This window comes from Nannospalax galili, unplaced genomic scaffold, assembly GCF_000622305.1.
Source record: "Nannospalax galili isolate Female #2095 unplaced genomic scaffold, S.galili_v1.0 scaffold879, whole genome shotgun sequence".
Taxonomy (NCBI): domain Eukaryota; kingdom Metazoa; phylum Chordata; class Mammalia; order Rodentia; family Spalacidae; genus Nannospalax; species Nannospalax galili.
Window position 1 is genome coordinate 2,556,551 of NW_008346261.1, and position 17,123 is coordinate 2,573,673.

A 17,123-nucleotide genomic window follows, 5' to 3' on the forward strand; every position below is an offset into this window, starting at 1 on the left:
TTAAAAAAAATTATTATGTGGTGGCACACGTCTTTAATCCCAGCACTCAGGAGGCAGAGGCAGGTGGAGGCAGAACTCACGCATCTCTGTGAGTTCAAGGCCAGCCTGGTCTATGTAGTGAGTTCTAGGTCAGCTAGGGCTACAGGGAGACCCTGACTCAAAAACAAAATTTTTAATACAAGAAAAAAAATGTCAAATTTATTGGATTTATCTTGCCCACACTTCTGTCCAAATGCTAAGAAGTAAATTCCTTACTATAATTTCATATTTTCATTTATTCTAGTGATAAATCTCAAGTGCATTTATCTATTTAATAATTAATTTTCTCATTAATTGAAAACTGTATATAAAACCTTTGGACTTAAAAGCTAAAAAATCAGGAACTCCTATTTTATTCTTGGAAAACTTTATTTCAGTTTAAACAACAAAGCAACACATGACAGAGTAGAGTTATCCTTCATAGCTGTACGCCGACAAGTTCCAAATGAGAGACATAATTTAGCAAAATACATTTATTAGTCTATATTATATTTATCTCCCAGTCTGAGATTATGAAAATTAGTAAAAAAAAAATTAGAAACTGATTTATATGAAGTCACATCAGAAAGCTAAGGAAGTGATGTCTAATTTGGTAATTTGGGGGAAAGTCTGTTTCTATTACTACTCAGAAGGAGCAATTCTTAGAGATCAGGAACAGTGGTTCATACTCAAAATGTTAAGAATAGTGATATGCACTTTCATCAGTTTGATATTATTATTAGGACTGAAGATGACATTTAAAATCTAAGTACAGGTTCAAACAGTCAAATAAAGGCCCCAAGTAAGACTCTTAAAATTCTTTAGAGGAAACATAAAAACATGACTTTTGGATCTTGTCTTAATTTACAATTAAAGTCTATCTTATTTTATTGTCTCAATGTGTAGCTGTGGCTGGCCTGGAACTTGCTATGTAGAGCATGCTGGCCTTGAACTCTCAGAATTCTGCCTGCCTGTGCCTCCCAAGTGCTGGCATCAAAGGCATATAGATACCATACCTGGCAAAAAGTCTATTTTTAAATGCATAAAACAGACATGGCAGGATTGTGGCACACCTGAAAAAGACTCCAAATACAACGTCCACATTAACAACATCAACCGCAAAATCTCGTTCAGCCTACAGATTTTATTTCTAAGTAAGTAAGAAACTTTGTTACTGACTTGAACTTGCCTTCTGTTAACAGCACACAGCTTGCCAGATAACTATTACACCACATTGAGTTTCAAACTCTTCTTCCACTGTATCTTTCCCTTTAACTGAAATGCATCTAGAAATAACTAGACAACCCAAAACAGTTGTAATGGCCTTCAATTCTTTTCTAATTAAAAAAAAAATTTTTTTTTCTTTTAGGACAGGGTCTCACTATGTAGCCCAGGCTGGCCTCAAGCTTGTGGTCCTCTTGCTTCAGCATCCCAGGTGCTGGGATTACAGGCTTGGGCTACCATGCCCAGATCAATGATTTTCTTTTACTGTATTAGTTGATCTTTTTTTTAGCAAAGGCTAATGCTCAATTACTCCTTGGTTTTAGATTTATAATAGTAGAACACTGCCTCATATACAGACATCTTGATCAATGACATACTTACATCTCATAACCATTTATCTTTCTAAACAATTTACAAATGTAAGATATGCAACACTGTTAGAAAATAAATAATATATAGAAGTTTCTACATTCCCACACAGGCTTAAAAATGAGGTAATTAAAGCTTAACCAATTAAACCTTTTCTCATTCTTAAAATATTTCAGGGAAATAATGGTACAACACTTTTTCTCAGGTCTTTTCGTGTTTCCTTTGAATACTTCTGAGTACCTTTTTTATGCTGAAAAATTATTTAAGAAATCCTTAAGCTTTGTTGGGTAGTCTGTCATCACTCCAGTTGCTCCCAAATCAAAAGCTCTTTTGTACTCATGTTCTTCATTTAAAACCCAAATATACACCTGAAAATTGGGTAGAAGGACAAATGTTAAACAGAAAATTACTTTTATAACATCCATTATAACCTTTGCATTCTTTTTTTAATTTTTATTATTTTTATTTTATGTGTATGTGTGCATTGCCTGCATGTAGGTAAGTGCACCCGTGTCGTGCAGTGCCCACGGAGGTCAGAAGGGGCTGTTGGATCCCCTGGGACTGGAGTTACCGACAGTTGTTAGCTGCCATGTGGGTGCTGGGATTCAAGCCTGGGTCTTCTGCAAGAACAACCAGTGTTCTTAACTGCAAAGCCATCTCTCCAGCCCCATTATTTTTTCTTAACAGAGCATAGGGTAGGGGTTTATTTACAAAGGAATGGGCACCCCCCCATTTATGGCTGCACTGGAAAGTCCACACTCAAATATGATCCTGTGACTTCCTGATAGCAGTAGAAAATGGTGAGAGAGGGGCCTCCTAACTTCTCAACTTACATATCCTTAGCCCCTCCTCCACATGAAGCTAAGGTCCACTGATTGGGTGGGAGGAGTAACTGACTCCCCCCTCAACTCCTTGATGAGCATGGGAAGGAGGTATGACTATAGCTTGTTGGCATAGTGGTCGGAGTACACTTCCAGTTCCAGTTAACACTCCACCCCTTCCTCCAGCTCTTACGTTCTTCTTGCCAACCTCTTCCCCCAAAGTCCCTGAGGCTTGGAGCGGGTGGTAGGTGTGGGATGATCTTCATTCTATTGTGGCAAGGCACCGAACTTTCGTAACCTCTGCATTCTTTTTTTGGGGGGGGGGGCTTTTTTGAGCTGTAGCCCCAGCTGTCCTGGAACTCACTATGTAGACCAGGGTGGCCTTGAACTCACAGAGATCTGCCTGCCTCTGCCTCCCGAGTGCTGAGATTAAAGGCATGCGCCACCAAGCCCGGCTACCTCTGTATTCTTATAACTAACCTTTTAAAGTTGTCATCTTAAGAAATCATTAAGTCCTTAAAAAATTTTTCATTTTACTCATTAAATATGCACTGTCCCAACCTCCTGACTTCAACTGCCTTCATCTATACATAAGAGGAATCTAGCTAAAAGTTCATTACTAACTGAAAGGAAGAGCTCAAGATGCCCATTTGTGAATTTTTTATAGGGACTAGAGAGATTACAGCTGTGGCATAAAAGCCAGAGCTCAAACTTAGTTAAAAACTCTTGTACTTTGACTTGTGTGAAACTAGTGAACTCTGCTCTTCCCAAAAATGTGTCATCACAGAAGCTTACTTGAATGCCTCGGGCAGTGAGGTGGTCAAATAAGGCTTTCCTCATTAATAACCTGGAGGGGAAAAGAAAATAGAACAGATTTAGGTGTATCTTAGTCCTAAAGATGAGAATTAATCCTTAGTCCTCTCTGTGTCAATCTAGAGTTTAGTAATTCCTGGTTTAGTTTCATCACAATGCTTCAGCAATACAGCAATACAAAGGCCTCAATAGATTAACTTTCTTTTCCTTCTTTCCTTTTTTTTTTTTCCTGTTTTGAGACAGGGTCTCCCTGTAGCCCCAACTAGCCTGGAACTTGCTATGTAGACCAGCTGGCCTTGTTCTCATAGAGATCCACCAGCCTCTGCCTCCTGAGTGCTGGAACTAAAAGCATGCACCACCACACCTGCTGGATGAATTTTCTGGACTGCTGGCTACTGGCCAACTGAAACCTCCTCTGGTGCTGCCACCAGATGCTCAGGAGACCACTCCCCTTGGAGCGCGTCAGTGAATCAGAGACGTGCCTCACTTTCCCTGCTGGAGCCATAACGAAAATGAGGATAGACTAGGACATCCATGCTCCTAACTTTCTAAGTCAAGGAAGGCAGAAAATTCAGGTTAAGTTCTGTAACATTAGAGTTCAGGTGTCTATTAACTGTAATATTCTGTAACTGAAAAAATACCTTCTTGTTTCAAATAACTGACAAGTATACTTTTAGAGTACAAGACACTTAAGCAAGATGGGAACTAACCATACTAGAAAATAATACCTATTATTTCTATTCACGTATGTCTATCACGGTGACTAAGAAAAACTAGAAGTCATGTGCTTTCAACACCAATTAAAATGTATCCTTGAGGGGCTGGAGAGATGGCTCTGCAGTTAAGAGAAGTGACTGCTCTTGCAGAGGACCTGGGTTCGATTCCCATCACCCACATGGAGGCTATGAACCGTCTTTAACTCCACTTCCAGGGGAATCTGAAGCCCTCTTCTGATTTCCGCGGCATTGCACGACACAGGTGCACTCACATACATGCAGGCAATACACTCATATACATAAAATAAAAATAATAAATAAAATATTAAAAATAAAATATATCCTTGAAACTAGAAATCAAATCAAGGATAAAGCACAAAAAGAACAGACTTGTGGCATACAGAAAAGAGAAAACTAATTTTGTAAGATTCTCAAAGAGCTAAGTAATAAAGGGTTGTGATTAGGACTATTAACATTAGGACTATTAAGCATTCAAAGCTCCATTTGAAAGCAAAATATAGAACAATTACTTTGTTATTTTTCCTTAAAATAAAACTCAACATTTGGGCTGGAGAGATGGCTCAGCAGTTAAGAGCACTGGCTGCTCTTGCAGGGGACCCAGGTTTAATTCCCAGCACCCACATGGCGGCTTACAGCCATTTGTAACTCCAGTTCCAGGGGATCCGATGCCCTCTTCTGACCTCTGTGGGCATTGCATGACATAGGTGCACCTACCTACATGCAAGTAATATACTCATACACATAAAATAAAAATAATAAAATAGCCAGGCGTGGTGGTGCACGCCTGTAGTCCCAGCACTTGGGAGGCAGAGGCAGGCAGATGTCTGTGAGTTCAAGGCCTGTTTGGTCTACATAGTGAGTTCCAGGCCAGCTGGGGCTGCAAGGGGACCCTGTCTCAAAAAGACCAATAATAATAGTAATAAAATAAAATTAAAAAACCCTCAACACTGTAGATATTAAAGCACTTTCTTTAAAAATGGGCAGACAGGACTCTATAGACAGGACCACCTTTCTACTGCTAAGTCTTGGTGCAAATATTTCTAAGAAATGTGCCAGAGGGTAGTAAATCCTTTTACATATACTGTATAGCTACTACATACACTTCATTTCACCATGTTTTTGATGATGGCCAAGTAGAAACTGCAAGTAGAAGGGAATGATTATTTTTTTTCCAAGTCTGCTACTAATTAGCTACAAGTGGATGGATAGATGCTCCACTTTCTCATGAAGATGGATGAGATTATTTCTCTAGATTCCTGCTAAGATTTTCTCACTAATAATTAAGCCAGTGAGTACAAATGATTCACTTTTATCTACTTACATAGTAGATGATCAACAAGTCTTGGTTACAAAATACATGTAGGCAGTTTACACAACATTCCAAGCACAGCACTTAATACATATGGCTATAGGTCCAGTGATATGGCTCAGCAGGTAAAGGTGTTTGCCGCCCAGCCTGACATGAGTTCAATCTTCGATACCCACATGGTGGAAGGACAGAATTGACTCCTGAAAGTTGTCTTCTGATCTCCTCCACAGGCTGATGTAGCATAAGCATCCCCCCTTCATCCTCCCACCAGGACACAAAAACTTCTTAAATACAAAAATAAAGACAACTTGGGGCTGGAGAGATGGTTCAGTGGTTAGAGCACTCCCTGATCTTGCAGAGGACCTAGGTTCAGTTCCCAGCACCCACACTGTGGCTAACAACCACCTGTAACTCCAGTTCCAGAGGATCTGATCTCCTCTTCTGGCCTCCTCAGGCACCAGACACACCTGGTATACAAATATACATGTAGGCACTCACACAAACACACAAAAATAAAAAATAAAAATTTTTATTTACTTAATTTAAATTTTTTTTTTTGTCTTTTTGAGAGAGGGTCTCCCTGTAGCCCCAGCTGGCCTGGAACTCACAGAGAGCTGCCTGCCTTTGCCTCCTGAGTGCTGGGATTAAAGTTGTGCACCACCACACCTGGCATAAATTGTTTATCTTTTTTGTCTTTTTGAAGCAGGGTTTCCCTGCAGCCCCAGCTGTCCTGGAACTCACTATGTAGACCAGGCTGGCCTTGAACTCACAGAGATCTGCCTGCCTCTGCCTCCCAAGTGTTGGGATTAAAGGCATGCACCACCATGCCCAGCTATTTTCTTTCTTTTTTTTTTTTTTCAATTGAGACAGGGTGTCCTTGTAGCCCCAGCTGTCCTGGAACTCACTATGTAGACCAGGCTGGCCTCAGACTCACAAAGATCTGCCTGCCTCTGCCTCCCAAGTGCTGGGATTAAAGGCGTGCACCACCACACCCGGCTGTTTTTTTTTTTTTTTTTTAATGTAACTACAGCAATTAACTTCAAGATCCAGGAATGAGAATGCTTACGTATCAGAAAGCCAGATGAGGAGCTTCTGACTTCTGGACATCACATGTGCTTCTTTCAGCCTATGGTAAAGACAAAGATGAATTATAAATTAGGGACTTGGGAACATATCAGTGTAATAGAACCAGACAAGTTAAAAATAAAAACAGCACCTGTACATAGGATGCTCTAAAAAAAAAAAAAATACTTGTAAAAGGACAAAAAGATATATAAATGTTTCTTTCTGTTGGTCTCAAGTTAACTAAAAAAAATTTTTGATTGACTTTTTTAGCGTATTAGTGTTTTGCCTGCATGTATGTAAGTGCACCTATGCATACAATGCTCACTGAGGGCAGAAGAGCACATCAGATACTCTGGAACTGGGGTTAGAGATGGTTGTGAGCTGTGATGTGGGTGCTGGAAATTCAACCTGGGTCCTATGAAAGATTTATTTTATATTTAAAATATTTTATTATTTTTATTTTATGTGTACAAGTGTATTGCCTGCATGTATGAGTGCACCCATATTGTGCAATGCACTCAGAGGTCAGAAGAGGGCGTCTGATTTCTCTGGAAATGGAGTTAAGAACTGTTCTTAGCCACCTTGTGGCTGCTGGGAATCAAACCTAGGTCTTCTGCAAGAGCAGTCAAGTGCTATTAACCCCTGAGCCATCTCCAGCCCGATTTATTTTATTTTTAATTATGTGTATCTTTATGTGTCTGTGTGGGGGTGCTGGAGCCCATGGAGCTGGAGTTACAGAGAGTGGTGAGCTTTACAACATGGGTACCGGGAAGTGAGCTTGAGTCCCCTGCAAGAGCATTACATACTCTTTTTTTTGTCTTTTGAGACAGGGTCTCCCTGTAGCCTCAGCTGACCTGGAACTCACTCAGGCTGGCCTTGAACTCAGAGATCCGAGTGCTGAGATTAAAGGCATGCGCCATCTCTCTAGTCCCTCAAGCTAACTTTTTTTAGTAACACTATTCAACCGTGAAAAGTATAAAGAAAAATTAATTTTTCAGAAACCTGGTGCCTGGGGCCTATCACATCCTAGTCTCTCTCTCTCTCTCTCTCTCTCTCTCTCTCTCTCTCTCTCTTTCTCTCTCTCTCTTCTTTTTTCTCTTTTTTTTTCCTCCTGTTCTGTACAATAAAATTTAGTATGAAGTAGATTTAAAACACAACGGGGGGAGGGGGGAGAACACAACTAGGGGCTGGAAAGATGGTTTGGAGGTTAAGAGCACTGGCAGCTTTTGCAGAGGACAAGGGTTCAGTTCCCAGCACCCACATGGCAGCTAACAACTGTCCATAACTCCAGTCCCAGGGGATCCAATGGCTCTCTGACCTCCACGGCATTGCACGACACAGGTGCACTTACCTACATGCAGGCAATACATGAATATACAGAAAATAAAAATAATAAATAAAAATGTTTAAAAAGTTAGCTGGGCGTGGTGGTGCATACCTGTAGTCCCAGCACTTGGGAGGCAGAGGCAGGCGGATCTCTGTGAGTTCAAGGCCAGCCTGGTCTACATAGTGAGTTCCAGGACAGCTGGGGCTACGGGGAGACCCTGCTTCAAAAAGACAAAAAAAATTTTTTTAAAGTTAAAAATAATAATAATGATAAAAACATTTTAAATAAAAAAAAATATTGAATTTTTGTGTATTTCATACAGAACATCTGAATCATCTTTATACCCCCTCCCCACTGGCCCCCTCCCATAACCCCCTACTTAAACTCATACATTCTGTCATTTGTGTTAAGGCCTATCATGTAAAGTTAGTGTCTCCAAACGTCCCTCAGTGCAAGTTCATCCACTGAGGACTAGTCAGTCTGTCTAGAGCCCTCCCTTTAAGAAGACCAGCTCTTCCTCACCCAGGAGGACTCAGTTGCCAATAATTTTTCAACTAAGATAAGAGCTCTTGTTTCTTTTCTAACTTGTTATTTTCCCTCCTCTCCCCCCACACTTGGGAACGTGTGTGCATGCGTGCATATGTTGTGTGTGTGCGTGAGATTGAGTGAAAGGTGCCTAGGCTGGCTGGCCAAGGAGTTCTGGGATCTGTTTATCTGTTTCCCACCAGCCCTGTGGTTACAGGCATGTGCTGCTGCACCTGGTTTTTACATAGGTGCTGAGGATCTTGGGTCCTCACTCTTGTGCTGTGGGCACATTATCCACTTGAGCCATGTCCTAAGCTCCTCTTGCTTTAAGATAATTCCAAGAATCAGGCCAGGCATGGTGGCTCACACCTTTAATCCCAGCACTAGGGAGGCAAAGGCAGGTAGATCTCTGTGAGTTCAAGGTCAGCCTGGTCTACATAGTGAGTTCCAGGCCAGCTGGGGTTGCAGGGAGACCCTGTCTTAAAGAGACCAAAAAAATAATAATAATAATAATTCCAAGAATCTTCACTGTTAAATTCCTTCTTCCTTCCTCTTTGAATTCAGGTTTCTTTTTTGTCTGGTTTGGTTGGAAGTTTTTTGAGATAGCATTTCATGTAACCCAGGCTGCCCGCAAACTCACTATACAGCCAAAGAAAGACCCCCCGCCTCCATTTCTCAAGTGCTGAAATTATACATACATGGTACCACACTCAGTTTATGCGGGGCTGGGGATCAAACCTAGGGCCTCGTGTATGCTAGGTTAGCACTCAACCAATAAAGCTATATCCCTAGTTCTGACTTTAGTTTTTGGTATTTTTAAAAATTTTTTAAAACTTTCATGTGTATGAAAATTTTATGTTTTGCCTGCATATATGCAAGAGCACCCATGTTGTACAAAGCGGAGGTCAGAAGAGGAATTGGAGTTATGGATGATTGTTAGCTACCATGTGGGTGCTGGGAATTGAACCTGGGCCCTACGCAAGAGCAGCCAGTGCTCAACCACTGAGCTACCTCTCCAGCACCCCGACTTTACTTTTTAATAGAAACTCTCTGAATAAAGTTTTTCCTAACACTGGCCCAGGTGGAAATTCCTAGTCAAAATGTCAAGAATCTAAGGGATTTGGTATCTCAAATATTAATTACCTCCCTAAGTACAATTCCTAATTACTTTATGACGTTTCTGTTCTGTTGTAAACAAACATCAAAGCAAAAAGAAATAGTATTCTGTGTCTTAATTCATAATCACTTTTTGTGTATTTAGGAGTATGTACGTTTGTGTGGATGTGTGCAAGTGGAGGCCAGAGGCTGATGATGGGGCATCTCTCTTGACTTTTTAAATTATTTTTATTTTATTTTATGTGTATGAGTGTACTGACTGCCTGTATATAAATGCACCCATGTTGTGCAATGCTTATGGAGGTGAGAGGAGAACATCAGATCCTTGAAACTGAAACTCAGATGGTTATTAGTCGCTATATGGGGACTGGGACTAGGACCTAGGTCTTCTGCAAGAACAGGCAGTGCTCTTAACTGCTGAGCCATCTCTCCAGCCCACTCCTTTTTTTTTTTTTTTAAAGGGCTGCTTTATTATTATTTATTTTATGCCTATGAGTGTTATGCCTCCACATATGTTAAGTGCACAGAAGAGGACATCAGATCCCTTGGAACTGGAGTTGCAGACGGTTGTTAGCTGCCAGGTGGGTGCTAGGAATCGAACCCAGGTCCTCTGCAAGAGCAGCTAGTGCTCTTAACCTCTGCGCCAACTCTCAACTCCCCCATCCCCACCTTTTTTTAAAACAGGGTCTTTCATTGAACATGGAGCTCATTGATTCTGCTAGGCTGGCTGGTCAGTGAGCTCTAAGGATCTGCCTGTCTCTGGTCCCTCAGTGTTGGGGTTACAGACACATGTTTACTTGGCTTTTATGTAGGTGGGGGGGATCTGAGCTCAGATCTCATACTTTGCATGGCAAGGACTTTATCAACTAAGCCATCTCCTCAGTCCTCATAATCACTTTTTAGAGAAAAGACTAAGACCATAGTGTTTGTGCTTTCTGTGTTTGTTTTTCAGTAAATTCACTTCCAGAAAGAGGACACGACACTCTGTTCCAGGCAGCAAAAAAGCTAAATACTTTAGTGATAAATGCTTAGGAATCCTTTTAGTACAGCAAATGAAGTAGCTTCTTTACAGACAAGAAGTGTTTTCTGAGCAGGGTGTGGTGGTACATGCTTAAAATCCCAACACTCTAAAGGCTGAGGTAAGAGGATTGCCATGAGTTTGAGGCCAGCCAGGGTTACACAATGAGAACTTTATTTTTAAAACACTCAAAAAGACAAAAATAAATAAAACCAGAAAAAACGCCGGGCATGGTGACACATGCCTGTAGTCCCAGCACTTGGGAGGCAGAGGCAGGTGGATCTCTGTGAGTTCAAGGCCAGTGGAGTCTACACAGTGAGTTCTAGGCCAGCTGGGGATACAGGGAGACCCTGTCTCAAAAAGACCAAAACAAAACAAAACAAAAAACCAAGGGGCTGAAGAGATGGCTCAGCAGATAAGAGCACTGGTTACTCTTGAGGACTTGGTGTTCAATTCCCAGCACCCACACGGTGGCTAACAGCCATCCATAACTCCAGTTCCAGGGGATCTGATGTACCTTCTGCCCTCCGAGAGCATTGCAATACATGCAGGCAATACACTCATACACATAAAATTAAATAAAATATTTTATAAAAAAAAAAAAAGCCAGGCAGAGTGGCTCACACCTTTCATCCCAGCACTTGGGAGGCAGAAGCAGGTGGATCAAGGCTAGCCTGTTCTACACAGTGAGTTCCAGGGCAGCTGTGGCTACATAAGAGACCCTGTCTGGTGCATAATTATTTTTCTTACTAATATTTTTCTCATGTCTGCTATACCAATAGCTTGATTTTTAAAAGTTGTTTGTGGATGACAGAATTGAGGGAGAGGCTAGGCCAGAAATATGATACCCTGAGTTCTGTCCCCAGCATGCACATTAAAAAAAAAAAAAGCTAAGAGTGGTGGTGATATGCATTTGTAATGCCACTGCTGAGAAGGTGGAGATAGGGAATCTCTGGGATATGTTGGCTAGCCAGTCTAAACTAGTGAGCCCCAGGTCCCAGTGTGTCTTAAAAAAAATAAAGTGGCGGGAGGAGGGTGCTGAAAAGATGACTCAGAGGTTAAGAGGCTTGCTCTTGCAAAAGATCCAAACTCAGTTCCTCACATTCACATGGTGGATAACAACTGTCTGTAACTCCAGTTCCAGGGGACTACCACATCCTCTTTGGCCTCCATGGGGTACACTTGCACACATGCAGGCAAAACACTCATACACATAAAATCAATCAATCAATTAATCAATCAATCAGACAGGCAGCTCCTAAGGAACAACACCAAAGGTTAACCTTTGGCCTACACACACACACACACACACACACACACACACACACATATGAACCTGCACACTCCTCCACACCCATATATACACACAAAAAATAAATGAAATATAAATTATGCCAGGCATGGTGGCATATACTTTTAATCCCAGCACTTGAGAAGCAGAGGTAGGTAGATTTCTAGGTGTTTGAGGCCAGCCTCGTCTACAGGGCACGTTCTAGAGGAGCCGTGCTGCACAGAGCCAGACTCAAAATAAATAACTAAATAAATAAAAGTTGTTTGGGAATAAAAATATTTTCGTGCAAGTAAGGTTATATTTAAATAATCTCTTAGCTGGGCATAGTGGCTCATGCCTTTAATCCCAGCACTTGGGAGGCAGATGCAGGCAGATCTCTGTGAGTTCAAGGCCAGCCTGGTCTACATAGTGAGTAGTTCCAGGTGGGGCTACATGGCGACCCTGACTCAAAAAGACCAAAAAAAAAAAAAAAAAAAAAAAAAAAAGAAGTCTTCTTTCTATGTTCATGTCCTTCTTTTTAAATGTCCCACTAAGTTTAATTAAGGTTGCTTACACAAGCAAGGGTGTATGGTTATTAACTGGAGTATGGGAAGGCTGCCAGTGGCTAATACCACTGAACAAAAATGAATCCCTCCCCTCTAACAGCAATTAATTGCCAATAGCTCCTCAGCTAGAGGTGGGAAAATCTATTCTTTTTCATTGATATTTGTCTTAGTCTGTTTTCCGTTTCTAGAACAAAGTACCTGAGGCTGGGTTATTTGCCAAAAAAGGTTTATTTAGGTCATAGTTCTAAAAGTCCAAAAGCACAGCACTTGTACCTGGCTCACTTCTTTTGAGGGGCCTCATGGTGGTAGAGAAGCAATGGGCCCTTGAAGAAGGGAGGTGTGTGTGAGAAGGAGCAAGAAGAAAACCAAGGACAAGAACTCATTCCCATAAGAAAGAATTCATCCCCCCAAATGACCTAATCACCTCTTAGACACCCCAGCAGCATTCAGCATGAGAGCAAGCCCAAACACGAGTTTGAGAGGGGACAAAGCACATCTGAGCCATAGCAAAGGCTGGGTCAGAGCATAATCTAGTTTACAGGAGAAAGGTCTTGCAGCAATTCCCTGCACCTACAGTAAACCACAGTAGTTCTGGCACTCACACATCTTTATCTTAATCATTCTGTAATTGACACTGATGAAAACAGTGAAAGAACTTACTTCAATACGATAGAAGGCATTGGAATCTCAAAAAACTGTTCTCGAATGGGCACAAAGGGCAAGAGGCCAGTGAAGAAAAGGCCAAGTATGAGCAGAACCCGCTGCAGGCTGAAGAGGAGAGGAATATCTGCATTCTGAAACACAACAATGCCATTCGTCACTTTGATAACAAGAATCATTCGTTGGATTCATTCAGAATAAATTTCCCAGACTCTATCTTGACAACTTTTGCAAGCATTCTCTGAATTATGAATGTTTATTACAATACTAACTTAGCAATGGCTAGTCGTAACAAGAGTAATGATCTACTTTGGAATCCTATGGTATAATTAATGTCCCTGAAGTCTCTCTAGTCCCTCCTCCCTGCTTCTGAAACACCCTGTCTGTTATAGTACTCATAACTAGACTTGGAGAGACAAACCAGAACAAAAAAGAGATGATATACCAAATATGCAGAAATTTGACTTCTGTCAAAAATATGTATCTATAGGTAAGAGTATCTAAAGATATGGGGCTGGAGAGATGGCTCAATGGTTAAGAACACTGACTGTTCTTGCAGGAGACCCAGGCTTGAATCCCAGCACCCACATGGCAGCTAACAACTGTCCGTAACTCCAGTTCCAGGGGATCTGACAGCCTCTTCTGTTCTCTGAGGGCATTGCACGACACGGATGCACTTACCTACATGCAGGCAATAAATGCATACACATGAAATAAAAATAAGAAAATATGCCGGGTGTGGTGGCGCACATGCCTTTAATCCCAGCACTTGGGAGGCAGAGGCAGGAGGATCTCTGTGAGTTCAAGGCCAGCCTGGTCTACATAACAAGATCCAGGTCAGCTGGGGCTACAGGGAGACCCTGTCTCAAAAAGACCGAAAAAAAAAGAAAACATAAAAAAAGCGTATCTAGAGATATATAAATACATATTGCTATTGTGATAAATGTCATCTTTCAGCTGTCACTGATCAAATATATAAACAGAAGCTGGGTGTGGTGGCACATACCTGGACTCCCAGCACTGGGGAGGCTGAGGCAAGAGGATCTTAAAGTCTAGGACCAGCTTGGGCTATATACTGAGACCCTGCTGGAAAATGTGTTTGAGATTCAAGGTTTTTTTTTAACTTTGGTTTTTCAAGACAGGGTCTCATGCAGCCACAGCTGGCTTTGAACTCCATATGTAACCAAGGCTAGCCTCAAACTCCTCATCTTTTGGCTTCCACCTTTCAAAGTTCTAGGATTACAAGTTTATACAACCAACCATGGTTTAAAAGAGAGCTTTTTTAACAGAAAGTCACAACAATGGTAGAGTGTGCTATGTTCTTGACTTACCCAAAAGATAAATCATAGATGTAACTGGTATATTACTGGTAATTAGACTACAGACATTTCAGTTTTCATCATTGCTTGTGCCACCATCTTTGACCCGTTTCCATTTGTGTGTGCACATGTTTAACTTCTATGTAACCCACGTAAAGATTCCCATAACCACCACCACCACAGCAAGACACAGAATGTTGTATCAATCAGTGCCCACTCCCTACCTAAGCTCAGTCCATCTCCTGGCAGTCACAATCTGCTCTTTGTATCTACAGTTTTGAGAATATTATAAAAATGTAATCACACAGCACATAACTTTTTAAAAATTTACTTTAATGTATACGAGTATTTTACCTGAATGTATATAAGTGTATCCATGTTGTGCAATGTAACTTTTTTGTTGTTTGAGACAGGATCTCCCTGTAGCCCCAGCTGGTCTGGAGCTCATTATGTAGAACAGGCTGGCTTCCATCTCACAGAGATTTGCCTGCCTGCCTCTGCCTCAGTGGATAACTTGTGGGAGTTAGCTCTTAGGTCGTCGGGCTTGTCTGCAAGCACCTGTAACTCCTGAGCCATCTCAATAGCCCCTCATCATGCAATATTTTTTGAGGTCGATTGTATGTGTGTGTCACAGAGAGAGAGACTGAACCCAGAATTTGAGAATTGCTAGTCAAGTGCTCTACCATAAGCTACATTCATAGACCTGAGACTTATTTACTTTTTTATTTTGAGACAATCTTACTAAGTTTCCCAGCTGGCCTTGAACTCACTTTGTAGCTCTGGTTAGCCCTGACATGATTCTCCTGCCTCAGCCTCCTGAGTAGCTGGGATTGCAGGCCTATACCTCAACCCTGGTTTAAGAGTTGAATTTTTTGAGTGTGGTTGCACATGTGTTTAGTCCCAGAACTCAGGAGGCAGAGGCAGGTGGATCTCTGAGTTCAAGACCAGCCTGACTTACATAGTGAGTTCCAGGTCAGCTTGGGCTACAAGGGAAACCTTGTCTCAAAAAGCCAAAGAAAAAAAAAAAAGTTAAATTTTTATTTTTCTTATAATGGTAATTTTTAATTTATTATTGTGTATGCTCATGTTGCAAGTATAGGTATGCATGCCACAGCATGTCTGTGGAGGTCATGGGACAACTCTGTGGAGTCAGTTCTCCCCTTCTACTTTTGAATGAGTTCTGGGGATTGAACTCTGGTCATCAGGCTTATTTTCAGGCTTTCGTGACAAGCGCCTTTACTGGCTGCACCATCTCACTGGTTATCTTTTTTTTTAATTGATTTTTAACTATGTGTATATGTGTGTGGGTATATGCATATGAGTGCAGGAAGCTGCAGAATCCAAAGATGCTGTATCCCCCAGGAGCAGAAGTATGAACGGTTGGAGTTACAGGTGGCTATGAGCTGCCTGTCATGGGTGCTAGGAATTGAACTCGTGTCCTCTGAAGAGCAGTGTGTACTCTTATCCACTGAGCTGCTGAGGCATCTCTCCCTTCCACGCTGGCTGGCCTTTTAACTAGCTATAGTGTCATAATGTCTTTGAGAAACATCTAGGTTGTTATATGTCTCAAAATTCATTTTGTGGCGTACTGTGTAGATACAAGAGTTTGTTTAGCTATTTACTTACTGGTGAATATTTGTGTTTTTTCCAGGACTTTATCTTTATGAAAAATTAAGTTGCAGTAAACATTCATATAGAAGGGTTTTCATTTGTTTAGTTTTGGTTCTGTTTTCTGAGATGGTCTCATGTAGCCCAGACTGGCTGGTTCTCCTGACTCCACCTTCCTGGTGATAAGCTTTACAGGAATGTGCTGTCACACTCAGTTTTCATCTTTCTGGTTAAAGGACCAAGATGAGATTTCTGGTTCATATAGTAACTGTACACTTAGTTCTATAAAACTCTTCAACTACCAGAGAATTGGCTACACTCCTTCGCATCTCCATCAGCACCTGAGAGATCCCGTTTCTCTGCATCCTCCCAGCACTTTTATTATTTCTTTATTCTTTTTAATAATTTTTTTCTAACTTTTATGTGTATGAGTGTTTCAACTGCATGTATATAAGTGCATTAAGTGTATGTGAAATGCCTGTGGAGGCCAGAAGAAGGTGTCAAATTAAGAATGGTTGTTAACCACTATGTGGGCCCTGGGAACTGAATCCCAGTCCTCTACAAGAACAGCCAGTGCTCCTAACTACTGAGTCATCTCTCAGGCCCCTTATTTTCTAATTTTGTTGTTGCTGGTTTTTTTTTTGGGGGGGGTGCTTGAGACAGGGTCCCCCTGTAGCCCAAATTAGATTAGAGTGGCCTTGATTTCACAGAGATCCACCTGCCTCTGCCTCCAGAGTGCTGGGATTAAAGGCATGCACTACCATGCCCAGCTTTATTTTGTTTTGTTTTGTTTTTTTGAGACAGGGTCTCAGTATGTAGCCCTGGCTGGCCTCAAACTCAGAGATTCACCTGCCTCTGCCTCTGGAGTGTTGGACATGCACCCAAAAATCAAATCTGTCTATTGTCATCTTTTAAAAGTTTTGTGATGATGTAAAACTGTTAGCAAATCAAGAGGCTTCCAACACATGTGCTTCCTTGTGTAATCTGGAAATACCACTAAGCAATGATTAGGAAAGAGACTTAATTCTAAGTTGTTAGGCTCTGAAGCTGCTCAGGCAACTGGTTAACTCTGTAGTCTCCTTTGTCTATAAGTTGCCTTGGACTCTCATGGCCTGCTGCACATAAATACAACTTATTTGCCTTAATGAGGGCCTCAGTTGTACTCTGAATCTAATGGGTTTGATGTGAATGTTTTTGGAAGGACTGTCCTAAAAGTGTTCTTTGTATTTGAAAATTATTATTTATGTCATGATTTTTTTTTTCTTATACTTTGATATTGTGTTCTAAAAAGGAGCCTTGGGCTGACGCTATAACTCAGTGATACAGTGTTTGCCTAGAATGTGTGAGGTACTAGGCAA

At 41.3% G+C, this 17,123-nt stretch overlaps 1 protein-coding gene across 1 annotated transcript in view; it reads right to left on the reverse strand.

The window, feature by feature from the left end:
• Positions 1–389: 389 nt before the first annotated feature.
• Positions 390–17,123, reverse strand: part of Gdpd1 (glycerophosphodiester phosphodiesterase domain containing 1) — a 58,364-nt gene continuing 41,630 nt past the window's right edge. Inside the window, exons 7-10 of the mRNA XM_008842672.3 lie at positions 12,839–12,972; positions 6,358–6,417; positions 3,228–3,279; positions 390–1,979 (exon numbers count right to left, since the gene is read on the reverse strand). Of these exons, the coding sequence (XP_008840894.1) occupies positions 1,857–1,979; positions 3,228–3,279; positions 6,358–6,417; positions 12,839–12,972 (369 nt within the window). The 3' untranslated portion in view covers positions 390–1,856. The remainder of the gene's footprint in view (positions 1,980–3,227; positions 3,280–6,357; positions 6,418–12,838; positions 12,973–17,123) is intronic.